This window comes from Crotalus tigris, unplaced genomic scaffold (assembly GCF_016545835.1).
Source record: "Crotalus tigris isolate CLP2741 ecotype Arizona unplaced genomic scaffold, ASM1654583v1 scf7180000020497.760770, whole genome shotgun sequence".
Classification (NCBI taxonomy): Eukaryota; Metazoa; Chordata; class Lepidosauria; order Squamata; family Viperidae; genus Crotalus; species Crotalus tigris.
Window position 1 is genome coordinate 572501 of NW_024098046.1, and position 24498 is coordinate 596998.

The 24498-nt window shown below is 45.7% G+C and overlaps 1 protein-coding gene across 4 annotated transcripts in view; it reads left to right on the forward strand.

Annotated features, from left to right (window-relative positions):
* Positions 1-24498, forward strand: part of SPECC1 (sperm antigen with calponin homology and coiled-coil domains 1) — a 164463-nt gene that overhangs the window by 119217 nt on the left and 20748 nt on the right. For all 4 annotated transcript variants that reach the window (XM_039366939.1, XM_039366941.1, XM_039366938.1 and 1 more), the window contains 5 exons: positions 1557-1702; positions 2935-3035; positions 4725-4806; positions 14874-15027; positions 16430-16532. In XM_039366939.1, the coding sequence (XP_039222873.1) occupies positions 1557-1702; positions 2935-3035; positions 4725-4806; positions 14874-15027; positions 16430-16532 (586 nt within the window). The remainder of the gene's footprint in view (positions 1-1556; positions 1703-2934; positions 3036-4724; positions 4807-14873; positions 15028-16429; positions 16533-24498) is intronic.

Genomic DNA, 24498 nt, shown 5'->3' on the forward strand with positions numbered 1-24498 from the left:
ATTCTATTTTCTATTTTTTCTATTTTCTGTTCTATTTTCTATTCTACTCTGTTTTCTATTGTCTATTCTATTTTCTATTCTATTCTATTTTCTATTCTATTCTTTTCCATTTTCTATTTTCTATTCTGTTTTCTGTTCTGTTTTCTATTTTATTCTATTTTCTATTCTATTTTATTCTCTATTCTATTTTCTTTTCTATTCTATTTTCTATTCTTTCTATTTTCTATTTTCTGTTCTATTCTATTTTCTCTTCTCTTCTAATCTAATCTAATCACAGGGCCATTAAAATTAGGCACAACCCCAAAAAATCAGGCCGAGGGATTGCCATGGGCCATCCGTGCTGGATTTTAAGAGAGAAATCAATAACTAAAATGCCATTATCGTTTGTAAATGTCGGGAGGGAAGGCAAAGGAAGGGAAGGCAGGTAGCCCTCGACTTACGACCGCAACCGAGCCCAAAATCTACGTTGCTAAGCGAGACGGGTCCAGTGAGTTTTGCCCCATTTTACGCCCTGTCTTGCCACAGCTGATAAGTAATCCCTGCAGTTGTTAAATTAATCCCTCAATTGTGAAGTGAATTTGGCTTCCCCAACTGACTTCGCTCGTCAGATGTTTGCAGAAAGGGAGCATGGGACGCTGCGACCGTCATAAACACGAGTCATTTGCCAAGCGCACAGATTTTGATCACCTGACCCCGGGGACGCTGCGACCGTCATAAATACGAGTCAGTTGCTAAACGTACCGAATTTTGATCACGTGAACTCCAAGGGAAGCTGCAATTGGTCGTAAGGGTGAAACACGGTCGTACTGTCCCTTTTTTCCCATCCCCAATGGTCACTAAAACAGTGGTTCTCAACCTTTTTAATGCCACGACCCCCCAACCGGTCGTAAGTTGAGGACTACTCAACCAGTCGTAAGTCGAGGACTACTCAATTGGTGCAGCACTGTTTGCAGAATGGGACTTTTGGCGGGCTCAGCAGGGCAGAGACAGCCTGGACAATTCCTATTGGCTTTTGAAAGCCAATAGAATTAGACTCTATTCAAGAGAGTCTCTTCTGTTGGCTTTCAAAACCCAATAGAATAAAAGGGAGTAGCACAGCTAAGGAAAAGGGGGGAAAAATGGCGGACTGCGTTGTTTGGCGACCCCCGTGAAATGGTCATTCGACCCCAAATGGGGTCCCGACCCACAGGTTGAGAACCACTGTACTAAACAAACAACCGTAACTCGAGGACTTGCCTCTGTTCCCATCTCGGCCTGGGAAAATTTCCTCCGGCAAACCTGGAACGGGTCTTCTCTGGAACAAAACAGATTAAAAATAGAAAAGAGAATTTTTTTTCCATTTTTTTGAGTATTCTGCTGAATTAGAAGAACAGAGTTGGAAGTGGGATCTCAGAGGTCCTCTAGTCTGACCCCCTGCTCAGGATTGGTGCGAGAACATTGGCGCGAGAAAAAGGGAGGGGTGAACGTCTATTTGATCTGTATTTTAGAAGGGAGGGGGCTCCCTCCCAGCAAAATCTGGACCCTCCCTTAAATTTTGGATATTTTTCTCTCCACAGGTTGACCCCGGACTCGGTCACCTGTACAGAGACGGAAGCCGCCAATCACTGGCCGGGGGTGCCGGTCACTCGCCTTTCGCCAACCCCTCCAGAATCCTTGGCCACCGTCAAATCCCTGATCAAGTCTTTTGATTTGGGATGCTCAGGTGAGTGGACCCTACTAGCTTCCTCCTTTTACGACATAATAAATACAGATTCGTCCTCGCTTACCGACCAGCACCGACAACTCTATTGCAAAACCATATGGTTGTAAGGTTAAAACATCAGGTGACTTGAGTCACCTTGCTCCATCCATTCTCGTCGCCGTCGTTAAGTGAACTATTTGCAGTAAATACCAACGATGGACAGGCGGTCCTTGGCCTACAAGGCTTCGTTTAGTTATTCTGCTATCCTTCCTTCCTTCCTTCCTTCCTTCTGTCCTTCCTTCTTTCCTTCCTTCTTTCCTTCCTTCCTTCCTTTCTTCTTTCCTTCCTTCTTTCTGTCCTTCTTTCCTTCCTTCCTTCCTTCCTTCCCCATCACTGGAGGTTTTTTAAAAAGTGACTGGACAGCCACTTGTCTGGAATGGAATAGGGACTCCTGCTTGAGCAGGGGGTTGGACTAGATGACCTTCAATGTCTCTTCCAGCTCTGTTATTCTGCTGTCCTTCCTTCCTTCCTTCCTTCCTTCCTTCCTTCCTTCCTTCCTTCCTTTGCTTCCTTCATTCTGTCCTTCCTTCCTTTCTTCTTTCCTTTCTTCCTTTCCTTCCTTCTTTCTGTCCTTCCTTCCTTCCGTCCTTCCTTCCTTCCTTCCTTCCCCATCACTGGAGGTTTTTTAAAAAGTGACTGGACAGCCACTTGTCTGGAATGGAATAGGGACTCCTGCTTGAGCAGGGGGCTGGACTAGATGACCTCCAAGGTCCCTTCCAACTCTGTTATTCTGCTATTCCTCCCTCCCTCCCTCCCTCCCTCCCGCCTTCCCCTTTCTACTGCTTCTTCTTCCTTCCTTTCCTGCTTTCCTTCACTTTACTGCTTCTTCTTCCTTCCTTCCTTCCTTTCCTTCTCCATCACTAGAGATTTTCAAGAAAAGATTGGACAGCCACTTATCTGGAATGGAATAGGGACTCCTGCTTGAGCAGGGGGTTGGACTAGATGACCTCCAGGGTCCCTTCCACACTGTTATTCTGGTATCCTTCCTTCCTTCCTTCCTTCCTTCCTTCCTTCCTTCCTTCCTTCCTTCCTTCCTTCCTGTCGCTAGAGGTTTTTAAGAAGAGACTGGACAGCCACTTGTCTGGAATAGAATAGGGACTCCTGCTTGAGCAGGGGGTTGGACTAGATGACCTCCGAGGTCCCTTCCAACTCTGTTATTATTTCCATTGTTTCTTCTTCTTCTTTTTTTGCAGGGAGCACCGGGCAAAGCGTGCCCATCCACAAGGTCTGCCGGAGTCCACTCAGCCACATCCCCACCCGGACAGCTCCTGCGGCTGCTGTGTCGCCCATCCAGGTACCCCAAAGGGCGTCTCTGGCCTTGCAGAACGTCCAGATGGGAAGCCGGGTGTGTGTGTGTGTGAGATCCCTCCTTACAGCAGCTTTTCTTAGTCTCAGCAGGCTTTAAGACAGGTGGACTTCAACTCCCAGAATTCCCTAGCCCTCGTGCTTTTAAATGGATGGGCTTCTACTCCCAGAATTCCCCAGCCTTCCCCAGAAGTAAGGAAAAGAAAGGAAGTAAATGGATGAAGAAAGGAAAGGAAAGGAAGGAAGAAAGGAAAAAAGGAAGGGAAGAACTGGAAAGGAGAAGAAAGGATACGGAACGGAAGGGAAGAACAGGATAGGAAAGGAAAGGGAAGGAAAGGGGAAAAGGAAGCAAAGAAGGAAGGGAGAGAAAGTGAAAAAGAAGAAATGAGGGGAGGAAGAGAGGGATGGAGGAAGGAAGGGAGAAGGGAAGGAAAGGGAAGGGAGGGAAGGAAGGAAGATGAGAAAGACAAAGAGGAGAAGGAAGGAAGGAAGGAAAAAAGAAAAGAAAGGACGCTTGGAAGGAAAGAAAAAGAAAACGTATGGAAGGAAGGAAGGAAGAAAAAGAAAGAAAGAAAGAAAGAAAGAAAGAAAGAAAGAAAGAAAGAAAGAAAGAAAGAAAGAAAGAAAGAAAGAAGACGCTTGGAAGGAAGGAAGGAAGGAAGGAAGGAAGGAAGGAAGGAAGGGAGGGAAGGCTAAGATTTATCAGAAATGCATCTACAAGCTACAGGTAGGCCTGGACTTATGACCGGTTGCTTAGCAACCATTTGAACTTACAATGGACCCCCCCTCCAAACTACTTACAACCTGGATTCGAAATTCCAACCACCAGCCTCACTTCTCACCACGACATGATCATATTTGGGGCGCTGGCCCATATTTATGGCCCACATTTGCAGCATCCTGCATTCAGAGGACCATCATTTCCAAATATATATATCTTTTTCCCTGGAAACCGGCTTTTCCTTCCAATTTCTGGCAGGGGAAAAGAAAAGGCCATTACAGATCAAGGATTCACTTAATGCAGGAGTCTTCCAACTTGGCCCTTTGATGACTGGTGGACTTCAACTCCCAGAATTCCTCAGCCAGGCACGCTAGCTGCGGAATTCTGGGAGTTGAAGTCCACAAGCAGGGGTCTTCCAACTTGGCCCTTTGATGACTTGTGGACTCCTACTCCCAGAATTCCTCAGCCAGGATGCTTTAAGTCAGGGGTCTCCCAACTTGGCGCTTTGATGACTTGGGGACTTCAACTCCCAGAATTCCTCAGCCAGGATGCTTTAAGATGAGTCTTCCAACGTGGCCCTTTGATGACTGGTGGACTTCAACTCCCAGAATTCCTCAGCCAGGCACGTGAGCCTGGCTGAGGAATTCTGGGAGTTGAAGTCCACCAGTCATCAAAGGGCCACGTTGGAAGACCCCTGACTTAATAATTGCTGCAGTCCTTTAGGAACCATTGCAGAACAAGTTGCAAAATTGGATGCAGCCGCGTGGTGACCTGCATAAATTATGTCCTCTTTCTAGGCTTGATTGCGTTAGCAAGTTGTAGCACGACTCGGAGCTGGGGTTTCATACAACCCGTGTTGGAATTTAAAGGTTTCTGGCCATCTGGCTAGAGAAAAAAATTTTTTTTTTGTTTTGGGCAGTCCGGAAAATGGGGATTTCTGCTCTTTCTCCCTTGCAGAGACATTCCACTTTTACCAACCCCAAATCGGTGGGAAAGACTTTATCCAAACACACGGATCTTCTGGAACTGCCTTTGGGGGGTAAGTAGCTTCCATCGCCCCACTGGCTGAAATGGAAATTCTTATTTTTTTTTATTTGTTTAAAAAGATTTATTGAAAGTTACAAAATAAACCCATTTACCCTCCCCCCAACCGCCACCCCCCGACTTCCCGGAGCCAAATACAGGGTATTTCAAACATATTAAACATAATCTAATTAAGTTAACAAATATATTAATCATAAGCTAAACAAGTTTAACAATTTATACAACAATTAAAATCATACTTAAACCTTAACTCCCTTTAAACCTTAATAACATATCATAAACAAATCAGTTTATAATCAATTGTTATATAATAAAAAAAATTAATTTAAATATTATTAATAATACTTATTATTTAATCATAAAATAAGTGGAACTTTTCAGTTCCGTATTTAATCTTAATATAATCTATCCATCTTCTCCATACCATAATATATCTTTCTTGTGGTATGATCCTTTAAATAAGCAGAAATTTTAGCCATTTCTGCCAAATTAGAAACCTTAAATGCCCATTCTTCTAATGTAGGCAACGAATCCTTCTTCCAATATTGACCTATCAATAACCTTGCCGCTGTAATTAAATTCCACCTTAAAACAGTATCTTTAACATCAAAATCTTCAAAAATCGCTGAAATGGAAATTCTATACGAGGTGAAGGTTTAAAGAATCTGGCTTTAATCCTGGGAGAAAATCATTGACCCGTCAGGCCGAAATTAAAGGCCGCGCCAGGGAGACCAATTTAACCAGGCCACCCCGGAAGATTTGAACTGACCACGGCCAGGTCATCCTGTCCGTGGTTCAGGGGCTGTTAGGCAGGGAGTTGGTTGTTGTGTTGTAGTGGTAGTGTTGTTTTCTTCTTGGTAGGTCCTTGAGTAGGCTGTTGTTTAATGGAGCCACGTTATATAAAAAGAGAACAGACCCCCTCCTCCCTTCCAGCCCTGATGATGTTAGCTAGTTGGGTCATGAAATGTCTGCAAGGAAACAGCCAAGCTCAGAGAGCACCAGTGATATCACAGTCCTCCTCCTTCTCCTCCTCCTCCTCCTCTTCCTCTCTGCAAACCCCACTCTTTTGTAGCACTGATGATGTTACCTAGCTGGGTCATAAAATGTCTGCAAGGAAACTACCAAGCTTAGAGAGCACCAAGGACCCCACAGTCGTCGTCGTTCTCCTCCTCCTCCTCCTCCTTCCCCTGCTCCTCCTCCTCCTCTTCCTCTCTGCAAACCCCACTCTTGTGTAGCACTGATGATGTTACCTAGCTGGGTCATAAAATGTCTGCAAGGAAACCCTCCCAGCTCAGAGAGCACCAAGGACCCCCACAGTCCTCCTCCTCCTTCTATTCCTTTACCTCTTTCTCTTCCTTACCCTTCTCCTTTTCTTCATCCTCTTTTTCCTCCTCCCTCCTTCTTTCCTCCTCCCTTTCAATCCTTCTCCTTCTCCTCCTCTTTCTCTTCCACTTGTTGAACTACTTCCATTCTAGCACTAATTGGGTCATGAAACGTCTGCAAGAAAACCAACATCCTCTATTCTATTCTATTCTATATTTCTATTCTATTCTATAGTTCGATTCTGTTCTATATTCTGTTCTGTTCTATTCTATTCTATTCTATCCGGTAATTCTATTCTAATTCTAATTCTATTCTACTCTACAGTATATTTCTGTTCTGTTCTATTCTATTCTATATTTCTATTCTATTCTATATTTCTATTCTGTTCTATATTCTATTCTATTCCATTCTATCCTGTAATTCTATTCTAATTCTAATTCTATTCTACTTTACAGTATATTTCTGTTCTGTTCTATTCTATTCTATATTTCTATTCTATTCTATATTTCTATTTTGTTCTATATTTTATTCTATTCTATTCTATATTTCTATTCTATTCTATATTTCTATTCTATTCTATATTTCGATTCTGTTCTATATTCTATTCTATTCTATCCTGTAATTCTATTCTAATTCTAATTCTATTCTACTCTACAGTATATTTCTGTTCTACTCTATATTTCTATTCTATTCTATATTTCTATTCTGTTCTATATTCTATTCTATTCTATTCTATCCTGTAATTCTATTCTAATTCTAATTTAATTCTATTCTACTCTACAGTATGTTTCTGTTCTGTTCTATTCTAATCTATATTTCTATTCTATTCTATATTTCTATTCTATTCCTTATTCTATTCTATTCTATTCTATCCTATCCTATCCTATCCTATCCTGTAATTCTATTCTAATTCTATTCTATTCTATATTTCTATTCTATTCTATATTTCTATTCTATATTCTATTCTGTTCTATTCTATTCTATTCTATATTTCTATTCTATATTCTATTCTATGCTATATTTCTATTCTATTCTATATTTCTATTCTGTTCTATATTCTATTCTATTCTATATTTCTATTCTATTCTATATTCTATTCTATTCTATATTTCTATTCTATATTCTAGTCCATGCTATATTTCTATTCTATATTCTAGTCTATGCTATATTTCTATTCTATTCTGTTCTATATTTCTATTCTATTCTCTATTCTATTCTATTCTATTTCTACTCCACTGTACTCTATTCTGCTTCTACTATTCTACTCTACTCTACTCTACTCTACTCTACTCTATTCTGTTTTAAATTCCCCATCAGTCAGTTGCAAAAGGCAGCTTTACTCCAAGCACCTTATCTCCTGCAACGTGACCTTTAATATTATTAAATATCTGCTTATCCCAGGGCCTTGCAAAGGACTCAACAGGTGGATAAAAATGCCAGGTCCAGTCTGAGCATCTGGACAATTATGCGATGAACTGTAGGAAGTCCCTGACTTACAGTGGTTCATTTAGTGACCGTTCAATGCTACAACGACACCGAAAGAAGCGGCTTAGGACCAGTTTTCACACTTATGACCGTGGCAGCATCTCTGTGGTCACATGATCAAAATTGGTAACTGACTCATAGCTATGACGGTTGCATTGTCCCTGGGGTCACCTAATAACCTCTCATGACCTTCTGACAAGCAAAGTCAATGGGGGGAAGCTGGATTCGCTTTACGACCGTGTGACTAGCTTCACCGCTGCAGTGATTCGCCTAACAACAGCGGCAGGAAAGGTTGTAACATGGGGCAAAATTCACTTCACAGCTGTTTCGCTTTGCAACACAGATATTTGGCTCAATTGTGGTCATACGTTGAGGACTACCTGTATTATAATAATAATAATAATAATAATAATAATAATAATAGCATCAAACATCCACATCTGCCTATCCCAGGTCCTGGGTAAGGACTCAATAGGTAGACAAAATGCCAAATCCAGTCTGAACATCTGGCTGACTGTGCGATGATCCATAATAATAATAATAAATAACAATAACAATAATCACCACCTTACTTGGAACTGCCTATATGTTCTCAGTCGTTACCTTAATAGGTCTTAGGTCCTTGGTTAGGACTTGAACTGTTAAGTTTTTAACCAGTCCCAGACTGTGAATCGAATTGAAGATTAAATCTTTAATAATAATAATAATAATAATAATAATAATAATAAAGCACACAGCCAATAAAATGGGAGGAGTAAAAAATAATAACGAGGATAAAAATAATACTGCAGCCACGGCCCTATCGGTTAATATAATAATAATAGTAGTAGTAGTAGTAGTAGTAGTAGTAATAATAGGCACCTTGGGTGCAATCTCAAAACAACTGGAGCACCACTTGAACACCATCATCGGCATTGACAAATTCGCCATGAGTCAATTGCAAAAGGTGGCCTTACTAGGAACTGCTTCCATCCTGCGACGAGATCTGTAATACCATCAAACATCCACATCTGCCTGTCCCAGGTCCTGGGTAAGGACTCGAGAGGTAGACAAAAATGGCTGACTGTGCGATGATTAATATAATGATGATGATGATGATGATGATGTTGGAAGGGACCTTGAGGTCATCTAGTCCAACCCCCTGCTCAGGCAGGAGACCCTACACCAGTGATGGCAAACCTTTTAGAGACCGAGTGCCCAAACTGGAACCCCAAACCCCTCTTATTTATTGCCGATGCCAGGTGGGCGTGGCCCACTGAGTGGGCGTGGCTGTGGTGTTAATGGCAGACTGGGTGGGTGTGACCAAGGTGGGCATGATCACCTCGATGTTGCTCGTGGGGAGAGACGTCTGTGGGGGGCGGGCAGGGTTGGGGGAGATCCAGGGGGTCTCTGGCAGGTGGGGCAGTGGGCAGGAGGCTCGTCCTGCAGGGTGAGGCAAGGCGAGGCAGGGCGGGGGCGCCATTGTCGCAAGGCAAGGCGAGGCAGGGGCCAGGACGGCTGCTGCCTGACACCATCGGCCCCCGCACACAGAGGCCAGCGAGCGCAGGGGGGCTGGGATGCATCCGGCCATGTGTGACCTCGGCGAGTTAGAGGGCAGCTGGTTGAAGAGGGACGGTTGCCATCTCCGGAGCATGGCGTGCGTGCCCACAGAGAGGGCTCTGAGTGCCGCCTCTGGCACCTTTGCCATAGGTTCGCCATCACTGCCCTACACCATTTCAGACAAATGGCTGTCCAGTCTCTTCTTAAAACCTTCCAGTGTTGGAGCATCCACCGCTTCTGGAGGCAAGGAGTTCCACTGGTTAATTGTCCTCACTGTCAGGAAATTCCTCCTTAGTTCCACGTTGCTTCTCTCTTTGGTTAGTTTCCATCCGTGTATATATGTATATATATATATATACACATTAGGCAAAAAACAACAACCCAACAACCCCTTACTCTTGTATTTTATCAGCCGTGGGACAAATCGTGCCCCCTCCCTCTTTTTTCAGGAACGTGGGGAGGGGGGGAAATATAAATAAAATTAAATACAAAAATACAAAAAATCCCTCGTCCCCTCCTCCTCTCCTTCCTCTCCCTCCCAGATTCTTTTGCAAGGAAGCAGAGCTAAATTTTTGTGCTTTTTTTTCCTTTCCCATCTTCTCTCCTGCCAAAAGCTGGTGGCACAATGACAAATTTCAGAGAGGGGCCATCGGCAGGGAGGGAGGTTGGGGGGGGGGCGGCTTTAAAATACTCACGAAACCCTAAAACAGAGCCTTTTTTTCCCTAAAGCCTGCCTAAACTAAAAATTTTCAGATCTCTTGAAGGCGCCAAGGGGTGAGAAACAGGAGACTTACAGTCTTCAAGATGCTGGCTTGGAAGCCAGGATGTCTTGTTCTCTGGGATCTTGAATGGAGCGATTGTTCCCGGGGGCTCAGATCCCACCCCCCACCCCCATTTATGCTCCTCTAGACGTTTAGCAAAGCCCTTGATGCCAGCTGGGGGAGGAGGGGAGGCCCACTCTCCTGGCCAGCAAGCTCTACAGATCTCGACAACCTGCTTAGGATTTCTCTAATGGGAGCCCTGCGAGGTAGTCCAGGCGGGAGGGAATAACCACAATAAAGCTTTTATCTTTACAGGTGGCCCAATGGAACCCCCCAAATTTAGGCTGCTAAATCATCATCATCATCATAATAGTTGGAAGGGATCTCGAATAGAATAGAATAGAATAGAATAGAATAGAATAGAATAGAATAGAATAGAATAGAATAGAATAGAATAGAATATGGAATGGAATAGAATAGAATAGAATAGAATAGAATAGAATAGAATAGAATAGAATAGAATAGAATGAAATTAGAATAGAATAAAATAGAATAGAATGAAATTAGAATAGAATGAAATTAGAATAGAATAGAATAGAATATGGAATGGAATAGAATAGAATATGGAATGGAATAGAATAGAATAGAATTAGAATAGAATAAAATAGAATAGAATAGAATGAAATTAGAATAGAATAAAATAGAATAGAATGAAATTAGAATAGAATAGAATAGAATAGAATAGAATAGAATAGAATAGCAGGCTTGGAAGGGACCTTGGAGGTCATCTAGTCCAACCCCCTGTTCAGGCAGGAAACCCTATACCAGTGATGGTGAACCTTTTAGAGACCGAGTGCCCAAACTGCAACCCGAAACCACTTATGCGTCGTCGGGTGCCGGGTAGGTGTGGCCCATTGGGTGGGCATGGCTGCAGTAACAGCAGACTGAGTGGGACTAAAAAGTTCAATTAATCAATTCCAACTTTGCAAGATTTTTTTTTTCCCGTGAGAAGTTGAAATGGACTGATTGATTGAACCTTTTTTTTTTTTCCACACAGCGGCGGAGGCCTAAAGCAAAAAGGTTTTATAGAACCCAGCTGAAGGCCTAGGACTGGGGCGACGGCACGCGCGCCCACAGAGAGAGCTCTGAGTGCCGCCTCTGGCACCCGTGCCATAGCTTCGCCACCACTGCCCTATACCATTTCGGACAAACGGCTGCCCAGTCTCTTCTTAAAAACTTCCAGTGAGAGAGAGGGAGAGAAAAAGAGAGAGAGGGAGAGAAAGAGAGGGAGGGAGAGAAAGAGAGAGAAAGAGGGAGAGAGAGAAATAAAAAAGAGAGGGAGAGAGAGAAAAAAGAGAGGGGGAGAGAAAGAGAGAGAAAGAGGGAGAGAGAGAAAGAAAGAGATGGAGGGAGAGGGAGAGAAAGAGGGGGAGAGAGAAAGAGGGGGGAGAGAGGGAGAGAGACAGAAAGAGAAAGAGAGCAAGAGAGATAGAGGGGGAGAGAGAAAGAGAGGGAGAGAGAGAGAAAGAGAGAGATGCTGATTGGATTCCATTATTGCCTTAATTGTACTGCTGGTTAAATTGTGCAGACACAAAAAAGCATGGTGCAAAAACCACAAAGCTTTTCCGCAGCTTCAGAGACACAGCCTGAGTTATCTAGAAACCTCTTGGGGGGAATCGCCCAATTCTTGGAAGAAAAAAAAAACCAGCCAGAAAAATGAATAATGTATGGCTGGTGCCGCACTTTGCCTTTTCGCAAATTGTATTTACTGATTATGTTCAATATTCTTTTGCTGATCACTCTGGGGAGGCTGGCTGAGAACCGAAGTGAGACCGTCTGGGCTGCCGCTTTGTGTTGCGCTGCCCAGTTGTCAATTTCGGAAATATGTCTCCTTCTACCGTGAACGAGACACGGGTTCAAGGATAGCGGGATAATGCAGAGTAGAAGCAACGTCAGAAGGACCAGCTCAATTTTATTGTACAGGTAATCCTTGGCTTACAGCCAATCATCAGGAGATGGTGAGTTCTAGTCCCGCCTTAGTCATGAAAGCCGGTTGAGTAACTTTGGGCCAATCACCAGGAGACGGTGAGTTCTAGTCCCGCCTTAGGCCTGAAAGCTGGCTGGATCACTTTGGCCCAATCACCAGGAGACAGTGAGTTCTAGTCCCGCCTTAGGCATGAAAGCCAGCTGGGCGACTTTGGGCCAATCACCTGGAGACTGGGAGTTCTAGTCCCGCCTTAGGCATGAAAGCTGGCTGGGCGACTTTGGACCAATCACCAGGAGACGGTGAGTTCTAGTCCCGCCTTAGGCATGAAAGCCAGCTGGGTGACTTTGGGCCAATCACCAGGAGATTGGGAGTTCTAGTCCCGCCTTAGGCCTGAAAGCTGGCTGGGTCACTTTGGCCCAATCACCAGGAGACTGCGAGTTCTAGTCCCGCCTTAGGCATGAAAGCCAGCTGGGTGACTTTGGGCCAATCACCAGGAGACTGGGAGTTCTAGTCCCGCCTTAGGCATGAAAGCTGGCTGGGCGACTTTGGGCCAATCACCAGGAGACGGTGAGTTCTAGTCCCGCCTTAGGCATGAAAGCCAGCTGGGTGACTTTGGGCCAATCACCAGGAGATTGGGAGTTCTAGTCCCGCCTTAGGCCTGAAAGCTGGCTGGGTCACTTTGGCCCAATCACCAGGAGACTGCAAGTTCTAGTCCCGCCTTAGGCCTGAAAGCTGGCTGGGCGACTTTGGACCAATCACCAGGAGATGGTGAGTTCTAGTCCCGCCTTAGGCATGACAGCCAGCTGAGTAGGTGACTTTGGGCCAGTCCCTCCCTTTCACCCAGCCCACCTCACAGGGTTGATGTGCTGGGAAGATAGGCGGAGGAAGGAGCATTCGACATATTCACTGCCTTGAGTTATTTTCCAAAAATGCAGGTAGTCCTCAACGGCCGCAGCTGAGCCCAAAATCTCTGTTGCTACCGTGAGACATTTGTGAAGCCAGTTTTGCCCCGTTTTACGACCTTTCTTGCTAAGCGAATCGCTGCAGTTCTTAAGTTAGCAACACGGTTTTAAATGAACCGGGCTTCCCTCTTGATTTGCTCAGCAGAAGGTCACAAAAAGGGATCACGTGACCTCCCAAGGACACCGCGCCCGTCATAACTACGAGTCGATTGCCAAGCAGCAGAATTTGGATCCTGTGACCGCAACGGTCGTAAGTGTGAAAAACAAATCGTGTCTCTTTTTTCAGCGCCGTTGCAACTTTGAACCGTCGCTAAACGAAGTGCTGTTGAGAACTAGAATAACAATAAATAAATAGAATAACACAGTTATGACGGCCACCGTCATAAGTACGAGCCAGTTGCATCCGAACTTTGACCAGGTGGCCACGGGGAGGCTGCCACAGCCGTATGTGTGAGCAACGGCCCTAATTCCCTTTTTTTCCAGTGCCATTGTAACTTGGAACCGTCACTAAACGAATTGTCGTAAGTCGAGGACTTTCCCGTCATCAAGGCAGGATGCAAATCAGTAAACAAGGAGGATCCAATTTCCCTAGAAGCAGACTTACCGTCAGCGTTGCGGATTCCTCCTCTCTCTGTCTGCCTCTTTCAACTCCCGCCAGGTTACAGATTCGATTCCCGTCTCTGGGTCTGCCAGCCGCCTCTTCGGATGTTCTGGTTGAGGAATTGCAGGCTTTTAAGTCTGCTGGCATGCCTTTCTGTGGGTACGGAAAGAACAAAAAACACAGATACTTTCAAATCCATCTTATAAGGAAGGCACTCCTTTCAAAATGGGAAAGAAGGGGGGGGGAATTAAATTGAGCAGAAACCGACGAAGTTCCTTAATCAACTTTTCATCTGTTTTTAACGACATTTGATCCAATTCTGTCAGTTCTTTGTAAAATCCCATTGTTTTCACGTCTTTTTCATCACCCTGACCCCAACCCAAACCCTAACCCCCCCCCCAACCCTGATCCCATTCTATCCCTAATCCTATTGAGACTCTAGAACAGTGGTTCTCAACCTTTCTAATGCTGCGACCCCATAATACAGTTCCCCAGGTTGTGGTGACCTCCAACCACTTATACATCACCGGGTGCCAGGGGCGTGGCCAGAGAAAAGGGAGGAAAAATGGCGGACAGCCTTGTTTGGCGACCCCCGTGAAATGGTCGTTTGACCCCAAATGGGGTCCCGACTCACAGGTTGAGAACCACTGCTCTAGAAAGAGTACAGAGAAGAGCAACAAAGATGATCAGGGGACTGGAGGCTAAAATATATAAGGAACGGTTGCTAGAATTGGGAATGTCTAGTTTAACGAAGAGAAGGACGAGGGGGGACAGAATAGCAGTCTTCCAGTATCTCAGGGGCTGCCCCAAAGAAGAGGGAGTCAAGCTATTCTCCAAAGCACCTGAAGGCAGGACAAGAAGCAACGGATGGAAACTCATCAAGGAGAGAAGCAACCTAGAACTAAGGAGAAACTTCCTGACAGTGAGAACAATTAATCAGTGGAACAGCCTGCCTCCAGAAGCAGTAAATGCTCCAACACTGTAAGTTTTTAAGAAGAAACTGGACAGCCATTTGTCCAAAATGGTGTAGGGTTTCCTGCCTGAACAGGGGGTTGGATTAGATGACCTCCAAGGTCCCTTCCAACTTTACTACTATTACTATTACTATAAAATCTAATAAAACATTTTAAAAAAAGAAAAAAATTACAATACCCGAATGGCTTTCAACGATGGAAGCGTTTGCTTCCCCAAATTTAATTAACGACGATCAAGTTGTGGCTTGTAAAGACATTTTGGGCAAGGAAGCAAAATTGAAAGACAGACAAGAGTTACAAAAACAAGGTATTGATTTGGCGCGGTGGCCATACCTGCCAATTCCAACGAGAGATGAAAAAGATGTGAAAACAACGGGATTTGTATAAAGGAGTTGCAGGCTTTTAATGCTTCTCCTTCTTTCCTTGGAAGATCTGCTCAAAGGGAGGCACGAGGAGATGAAGCCGGATCCCTTCCTACGCAAGAGCCCCTCCCTGGAGTCACTCAGCAAGCCCCCCACTATGACCTTTGGGGGCCGGATGTTCACCTCCACGCCCAGCGGCTTAAAACCACCCAGCAAACTCAGGTGAGTCAGGCAGATAAGATACTTTTATTGTCATTTTTTTTTTAACTGGGGGCACGCTGGCACACCTCAAAAATGAATTTCTGCTGCCTGCTCTCAAAAGCGTGCACATGCACGACGCACATATAAGCATGCCACATGCAATGTATGTATATACCTACACCCTTACATATAAATAAATGGAAAAAGTCCAGAGAAGAGCAGCTAAAGATGGTCAAAAGCCTGGAGACTAAAACATATAAAGAACGGCTGCAGGACTTGGATTTGGCTAGTCCAGGGATAGGCAACCTTGGCTCTTTTATGCCTCGTGGACTTCAACTCCCAGAATTCCTGAGCCAGCCACGCTGAGGGAAAAGGGAGAGGTTTCCAAGCTGAGTTGTGCTGACTCAGGAATTCTGGGAGTTGAAGTCTGCGAGTCATAAAGCGGCCTAGGCCAGGGATAGGCAACCTTGGCTCTTTTATGACTCGTGGACTTCAACTCCCAGAATTCCTGAGCCAGCCACGCTGAGGGGAAAGGGAGAGGTTTCCAAGCTGAGCCATGGATGGCTCAGGAATTCTGGGAGTTGAAGTCCATGAGTCATGAGGCGGCCATAGTTCCCCCATGCTGGCTCAGGAATTCTGGGAGTTGAAGTCCACGAGTCATGAAGGGAGCCAGAGCTCCCCCATGCTGGCTCAGGAATTCTGGGAGTTGAAGTCCACGAGTCATGAAGGGAGCCATAGCTCCCCCATGCTGGCTCAGGAATTCTGGGAGTTGAAGTCCACCAATCATAAAAGAGCCAAGGCTGCCTACCCCTGAGCGAGGCTAAAGAAAAGAAGAAATAGGGGAGACATGATAGCAGAGTTCCAGTATCTGGGGAGCTGCCACAAAGAGGAGGGGGTCGTGTTATTCTTCAAAGCCACCTGAAGGCAGGACGAGAAACAAGGGTTGGAAACTGATCAAGGAGAGAAGCAACCTGGCATTAAGGAGAAACTTCCTAACAGTGAGGACAATTCACCAGTGGAACTCCTTGCCTCCAGAAGTTGTAAGTGCTCCCTCACTGTAGGTCTTCACGAAGAGATTAGACAGCCACTTGTCTGGATTGGTAAAGATGCTTGAGCAGGGGGTTGGACTAGAACCCGGGTCCCCAACCCCCAGTCTGTAGACTGGTACCGGGCCGCGGCACGCCAGCAACCGGTCCACACAAACAAGCAAACCCCCATCCACGGGATGCAGGCAATACATAAATCCACGCACTCTCCGGTCAGCGGAAAAACCTCTCTCCACGGAACCGGTCCCTGGTGCCCAAAAGGTTGGGGACCTTTTATCAGACATGGTATAGGATCTCTTGCATGAGCAGGGGGTTGGACTAGATGACCTCCAGGGTCCCTCCCAACTCTGTCATTCTGTTCTTCTTCTGGCTTTTAGTGTGGAGAGGAAGGATCCCCTGGCTGCGCTGGCCAGGGAATATGGCGGCTCAAAGCGGAACGCGCTCTTGAAATGGTGTCAGAAGAAAGCCGAGGGCTACCCGGTGAGTAAATGGTTATTTGTCGTGTCCTTTTTGAAACGGTCTCCCTTTTTTACGTCTTGGGAGCGAAAGGATTTGCGCTGAGGATGCTCCTCACACTGGAGGCCCCGCGTCTGCTGAGATTCCCAACTCGGGGTGATCTCTGCGGGGATCCCGCATCGGAAATCCTCAAGGGGGGGCTGGGCAGGTTTTGAGCCAAGCAAGCGGGCTGGCTGGGGCACTGGAGGTGATTGGTCACCTTCTAGCCAATCGGCCGTCTGCACAGCCAGTTGGCAGCGTCCGGGGCCTATGCATAGAAGACCCTGAGAGAGTCCATCGCCACGTCTGTGCAAGGAGGGGCGATTCTGCCTGCAAAGATGGGGGGGGAAAGGGTGAAAGGGAAGGGAAGGAAGGGATGGGAAGAGGGAGGGAGGAAAGGAAGGAGGAAAGGGAGGGATGGAGGACAGAAAAGGAAGGAAGGAAAGGAAGGAAGGGAGGAAGGAAAGAAGAAGTGAGGGAAAGGAAAGGAAGGGGAGGGAGAAAGGGATGGAGGGAGGAAAGGGAGGAAGGAAGGAAGAAAAGGAGGAAGAAAGTAAAGAGGGAGGGAGGGAGGAAGAAGGGAAGGAAAGGAAGGGGAAGGAGAAAGGAAGGGAGGAAGGAAGGGAAGGAAAGAAAGGAGGGGAGGGAAGGGAGAAAGGAAGGGAGGGAGGGAAAGAGGAAAGGGAGGAAGGAAGAGAAGGAGGAAGGAAGTAAAGAGGGAGGGAAGGGATGGAGGAAGGAAGGAAGGAAGTAAAGAGGAAGGGAGGAAAGGGAGGAAGGGAAGGGAAGGAAAGAAAGGAGGGAAGGGGGAAAGGAAGGGAGGGAGGGAAAGAGGAAAGGGAGGAAGGAAAAGGAGGAAGAAAGTAAAGAGGGAGGGAGGAAGGAAGGAAGAAGGGAAGGAAAGGAAGGGGAGAAAGGAAGGGAGGGAGGGAGGAAGGAAGGAAGAAGGGAAGGAAAGAAAGGAGGGGAGGGGAGGGAGAAAGGAAGGGAGGGAGGGAGGGAAAGAGGAAAGGGAGGAAGGAAGAGGAGGAAGGAAGTAGAGAGGGAGGGAGGAAGGAAGGACAGTTACCTCTATCCCTGGGGAGGTCCCTCATAGCTTAAAACGGTCAGCAAACGACCGTCATAATTTGAGGATCACTGGACCCGTTGCAGCCAAAATTGAAGCTATCAGTAAATTTCAGCAAAAGACCAATTTGTTTTTTTCCTGCTCTTTCCGGTTTTTCTAACCCAGAACGAAACCGCCTTGCCTCGGGGTTTGTGAGATTTCACACACCCAGGCCCGGTGCCGTAAGCCATCCCCCGGGTTGTGCCAAGTTTGTGCATGACAAACTTCACACACACACATGTGGGCGCGCGCACAGACACGCACACAGAACCAAGAAATTAAAATAAACCTTTGGGATCAAAGGAGAGCCAAAGAGTATTTTTGCTTCCTTTTCAATTTTATTTTCGGCTGCCGAAGGTATTTCCGCCGGACGGTCTTCACAAAAAAAGGCATTTTGTGATTGTTGGCTCGGCTTGGCCAAAGGCATTTTTTTTTTCCAGGCTGCTCTCTTCCGGATTGTGTTATCCTTGGAGCAAAAAGGGTTTTGTGTCTCTGACTGGGTCTTTGGAAGGGGGCGGGAGGGTGGGAGGGACTTCCGGCAGGGTATTTGGGGAGGGGGGGAACCGCAGAAGCTCCCTTCCACGAAAACCCCCCTAAAACGTCGCTTGGAGGAAGGGGGGGCTTTCCTAAGCTGAAAGCGTCAAACTCAGCCCGTCTCAAACCCCGTCCATGATTCTCAAATTACAACTGTTCGTTTAATTGATATAATGATGATGATGATGATGATGATGATGATGATGAAGAAGGAGAAGGAGAAGAAGAAGAAGAAGAAGAAGAAGAAGAAGAAGAAGAAGAAGAAGAAGAAGAAGAAGAAGAAGAAGAAGAAGAAGAAGAAGAAGAAGAAGAAGAAGAAGAAGAAGAAGAAGAACAACAACAACAACAACAACAACAACAACAACAACATTTTACAAGGCCTTGGGAAGGCCACACTTGGAATAACTGCACCCAGTTTTGGTCACCACGATGTAAAAAAGATGGTGGGACTCTGGAAAGAGTGCAGAGAAGAGCAACAAAGAGGATCAGGGGACTGGAGGCTAAAACATATAAGGAACAGTTGCTGGAATTGGGGATGTCTACTTTAATGAAGAGAAGGACGAGGGGGGACAGGATAGCAGCCTTCCAGTATCTCAGGGGCTGCCCCAAAGAAGAGGCAGTCAAGCTATTCTCCAGAGCACCTGAAGGCAGGAGAAGAAGCAACGGATGGAAACTAACCAAAGAGAGAAGCAACCTGGAATTAAGGAGAAATTTCCTGACAGTTAGATCAATTAACCAGTGGAACTCCTTGCCTCCAGAAGCTGTGAATCCTCCAACACTGGAAGTTTTTAAGAAGAGACTGGACAGCCATTTGTCCGAAATGGTATAGGGTTTCCTGCCTGAGCAGGGGGTTGGACCCGATGACCTCTAAGGTCCCTTCCAACTTTATTGTTGTTGTTGTTATTATTATTATATATAATTTTATAGGAGGAGAAGAAGAAGAAGAAGAAGAAGAAGAAGAAGAAGAAGAAGAAGAAGAAGAAGAAGAAGAAGAAGAAGAAGAAGAAGAAGAAGAAGAAGAAGAAGAAGAAGAAGAAATTGGAAAGAACCTTGGAGGTCATCTAGTCCAACCCCCTCCCGCCCATGCAGGAAACCCTAGCAACTGTTCAAAGTGGCGACAGACCTGAAAAAAGTGACTTAGGAACCCGTCCTCACACTTACGACCCTCGCAGTGTCCCCATGGTCACATGATCCAACTTTAAGCGCTTGCAATTGGCATGTATTTACAACGGTTGCAGCCTCCCGGGGGTCACCTGACCCCCAATTAGCGACCTTCCCAGGTGGCTTCTGACGAGCACGGTTGGTGGGGGAAGGTGGCTTCGCTTATCGACCTTGTGATTTACTTAACAACTGCAATGATTCACTTAACAACCTTGGCAAAAAGTTCGTAAAATGGGGCACGTCCTGGTTTTAACAACCGCTTCATTTAACGGTGGAAATTCTGGGACCAGAATTTCCCAGTGGTAGTTGTACATTGAGGACTACATGTACTTGAATTTTTAAGCCCCCCCCCCCAACTCCCTTCCTTCCTTCCTTCCTTCCTTCCTTCCTTCCTTCCTTCCTTCATTTACTTTTTTCTTCCTTTCTTCCTTTCTTTTTCCTTTCTTCCTTTTTTCCTTCCTTCTTTCCTTCCTTCCTTTATTTATTTCATTTCTTTCTTCCTTTCTTTCTTCCTTCCTTTATTTTCCTTCCTTCCTTCCTTCTTTTATTTATTTTCCTTCCTTTCTTCCTTTCTTTCTTCCTTCCTTTATTTATTTTCCTTCCTTTCTTTCTTCCTTCGTTCCTTTATTTATTTTTTCCTTCCTTTCTTCCTTTCTTTTTTTTCCCTTCCTTCCTTCCTTCCTTCCTTCCTTTCTTTCTTTCTTTCTCCATCCCTACTTCCTTCCATTCATTCATTCATTTACCTTTTTCTTCCTTCCTTTCTTCCTTTCTTTTTCCTTTCTTCCTTTTTTTCCTTCCTTCTTTCCTTCTTTCCTTCCTTCCTTTATTTATTTTCCTTCATTTCTTTCTTCCTTTCTTTCTTCCTTCCTTTATTTATTTTCCTTCCTTCCTTCCTTCCTTCTTTTATTTATTTTCCTTCCTTTCTTCCTTTCTTTCTTCCTTCCTTTATTTATTTTCCTTCCTTTCTTTCTTCCTTCGTTCCTTTATTTTTTCCTTCCTTTCTTTCTTTTTTTTCCCTTCCTTCCTTCCTTCCTTCCTTCCTTCCTTCCTTCCTTCCTTCCTTCCTTCCTTTCTTTCTTTCTTTCTCCATCCCTACTTCCTTCCATTCATTCATTCATTCATTGACTCAATCGATTTATTGGTCACCCGTCTCATAACAAAATGACTCTGGGGAGCAAATTGCATTGACCCCACCCAGCTTTGCACCACTTCCGGAGCAGGGCGCCTTCCAGATGGGCTGGGAGGGAGGGGACAGCTCCCCGAATTTACAACCGGTGGGAGAAGCTACATCCTTGAGCAAGTGACCCCTCCTTCCGTTGCCTCCTTCTGGACATGCCTGAAATGCCCTGCAAGGGAAGGGTTAGGGTTGGGTCCAGGGACCCTCCTCCAACACAAACACCTCCCCTGGGGTCTGACCGGACCCCCGCCCCAGCTGCTTTGAGGCTCCTTCCCCTCCATAAATCTTTCCACGTTTTATTTATTTGTTCATTGCATGTCTGTAGCTGCCCATCTCCACAAGGGGTATCTTATATTCCCTCCAAGAAAATTATTTCGTTTGATCCTGGAGAGAAGAGATCTGCCAAAAAATGATGGAGGGGTGTTTCCACCATCTCCCTAGAAATCTTTCTTTTGTACGACTGTAACCGGGGCGGGGGGGGGGAGAGGAATTAGCAGCCCCTTCGCTCTGGATCACTGGATCACATTTGGTTGCATTCCACCTCTCTCATCCCGTGTGGCTCAGTCTCGGGAGATGGAAGAGGGGTGGGCTTCCACTCCCAGAATCCCCCAGCCAGCATGATTTAAGTGGGGTGGGCTTCCACTCCCAGAATTCCTCAGCCAGCCTGCATTAAGAGGGGTGGACTTCCACTCCCAGAATCCCCCAGTCAGGATGCTTTAAGAGGGGTGGGATTCCACTCCCAGAATCCCCCAGCCTGCATGCTTTAAGAAGGATTGTCTTCTACTCCCAGAATCCCCCAGCCAGCCTGCTTTAAGAGGAGTGGGCTTCCACTCCCAGAATCCCCCAGCCAGCCTACTTTAAGAGGGGTGGACTTCAACTCCCAGAATCCCCCAGCCAGAATTCTGGCCAGAGAATTCTGGGAGGGAGGGGGGAAGGAAGGAAGGAGATGAAGGGAGGAAGAAAGAGAGAGGAAGAAAGAGAAAATGGAAAGAAGGAGATAAAGGGGAGAAGGAAGAGAGGGAGAGAGAAGAAAGGAAGGAAGGAAGGAAGGAAAGAAAAAGAAAGAGAGAGAGAGAGAGAAAGAAAGAAAGAAAGAAAGAAAGAAAGAAAGAAAGAAAGAAAGAAAGAAAGAAAGAACCTGCCGAGCTTCAGGTCAGATTGAGCACTCGAACATCTGCAGGTAAAACAGGCGGAGCTTCGGACACACCTGGATTGTTTTGACCACGCCCTGCTCCTGCCCCCCCCCTCAGGACTGCTCCCATTATGGGATACCTGGAAAGCACCCAGGAGGGAGCGAGGAGGCAGAAACAGGGGTCTTTCTTTCTTTTTCTTTCTTTTTCTTCCTTCCCCCCTTTTCCTTCCTTTCTTTCTTCCTTCCTTCCTTCCCTCCCTCTCTTTCTTCCTGCCTTCCTTTCTTTTCCTTCCCTCCCTCCCTCTCTCTTTCTTCTTTCTTTCAGTCTGTCTTTCTTTCTGTCTTTCTTTTCTTCCTTCCTTCCCTCCATTTCTTTCTTTCTTTTCCTTCCTTCTCCCTCTTTCTTTTCCTTCCTTCCCTCCCTCTTTCTTCCTTCCCTCCTTGTCTTTCTTTCTTTCTTTCTTTCTTTTCCTTCCTTCCCCTTCCTTTTCCTTCTTCCTTCCCTCTCTCCCTCTCTCTTTTTTCTTTCTTTCTTTCTTTCTTTCTTTCTTTCTTTCTTTCTTTCTTTCTTTCTTTCTTTCCTTCCTTCCTTCCTTCCTTCCCTCCCTGTCTGACTTCCTTCCTTCCTTCCTTTCTTTCTTCTTGGGGGGGAGAATAATTTCCATTTTGGGGGACAACCAATGATTCAAGTTCTCCGAGGACATAATTCTCTGTGTGGATTTTCCTGACGAAGAATGGCTGGCCATGTCATCTTCAGCTGTCCGAGAATAATCTAGCACGGCGTCACCAGGCCGGACACGACAAAACATGAGGATATGAGATCATTTGTCTTACCGTCCCTGTCGCCCCTTTGAGAAACCAATCGAAAAAAATCAGATTTTCTTGCTCCGAGACGGAAAACACTTCCTTTCAGAAAAGAGGCGATCCCACCCACCCACCCACCCCTCAAATCCCAGGCGGGGTGAACAGATTCTCGCCCCGAGTTTGGGAAACCATAGGCCCCGTTCTCTGGCTACAGGTAGTCCTCTACTTACGACTGCAGCTGGGGATCGCATGACCTCTGCCCCCCCCCCTCCGGTCGCAAATACGAGTCAGCGGCCAAGCGTTTAGATTTTGACCCTGGGGACACTGACGGTTGTTAAGTGTGAAAAGGGGTAACTTTTTCCACTGCTGTTGGGATGGTCACGAAAGGAATTACCAGTACAGAATAACAGTTGGAAGGGACCTTGGAGGTCATCTAGTCCAACCCCTCAAATAAGAAGACCGAGGAAAATTCCCCCCCCCCCCGTCAACTCCATGTGACTTGCTAGAATAATTTCAAGGGAAATTTCTTTTTTAAAAAAATTGATGTTGTGAATCATTGCTTTCCCACTTTTTTACTCCCTTTATTAGCCAAAACTGCTTATCAGAAACTCCCATTTCCCCCCCCCTCCACTTATCTCATGTACTAAAATCCAACTAAAGTCTAAACTACTAAAAAAAAAGGCAAACGTGGAAGTTTCGCATACCTCTTGAATCTTTCATCATGGCTCTGAATTGTTTGATCCAGATTTAACTTTTTGATCTGAATTTTTAGCTTCCCTCGGGGGGGGGGGGGCAAACATTTCGCGACCCAGGCACATGGGTCTTGTAGTCTTAGCACATCTGGTAAAATCACCTCTTGCAGAATGGGATGCTTGGAAAGAAAATCCGATTAAAAATGGCTAGCCAAGCCTTAAGGACATAACTCAGAGGAAACGTCAATCTGAGCCCGGCCAATTAACGCTAAATTAGCAGCTGTTCTGTTCTTAATTTTTTTTTTCTCTCCGTCATGTTTGCGATTATCGTTCCACGCCTGCTGTCTGGCTCCGGCAGTTGAACACGTCTCAAAAATATTTTGAGAGTGATGTCCAACACTTTTTAATCATAGTAACAATAATAAGGTCGGAAGGGACATTGGAGGTCATCTAGTCCAACCCCCTGCTCAATCAGGAAACCCTGTACCATTTCAGACAAATGGCTGTCCAGTCTCTTCTTAAAAACTTTCAGTGTTGGAGCATTCACCGCTTCTGGAGGCAGGTTGTTAATAATGATGATGATGGTGATGATGATGATGATGATGATGATGATAAAGTGAGAAGAGACTTTGGAGGTCATCTAGTCCAACCCCCTGCTCAGGCAGGAAACCCTGTGCCATTTCAGACAAATGGCTGTCCGGTCTCTTCTTAAAAACTTCCAGTGTTGGAGCATTCACCACTTCTGGAGGCAGGTTGTTCCACTGGTTAATTGTTCTAACTGTCAGGAAATTCCTCCTTAATTCCAGGTTGCTTCTCTCCTTGATCAGTTTCCATCCATTGCTTCTTGTCCTGCCTTCAGGCGCTTTGGAGAATAGGACAGGATGGGATAAAATAACAGTTGGAAGGGACCTTGGAGGTCTTCTAGTCCAACCCCCTGCTCAGGCAGGAAACCCTATACCATTTCAGACAAATGGCTGTCCAGTCTCTTCTTAAAAACTTCCAGTGTTGGAGCATTCACAGCTTCTGGAGGCAGATTGTTAATAATAATAGTAATAATAAAGTTGGAAGGGACCTTGGAGGTCATCTAGTCCGACCCCCTGCTCAGGCAGGAAACCCTATCCCATTTCAGACAAAATGGCTGTCCAACACTTTAGTTATCCTCCTCCATCACATTACGACTTAGGGCATCTGGATGACAGGTAGTCCTCAACCTACGACCGCAAACGGGCCCCAAATTTCTGTCGTTAGCTGAGACATTTGTTCAGTCAGTTTCGCCCTGTTTCGCAACCTGTCTTGTCACAGTTCTCCTGCTTGAGCGAGGGGCTGGACTAGATGACCCCCAAGGC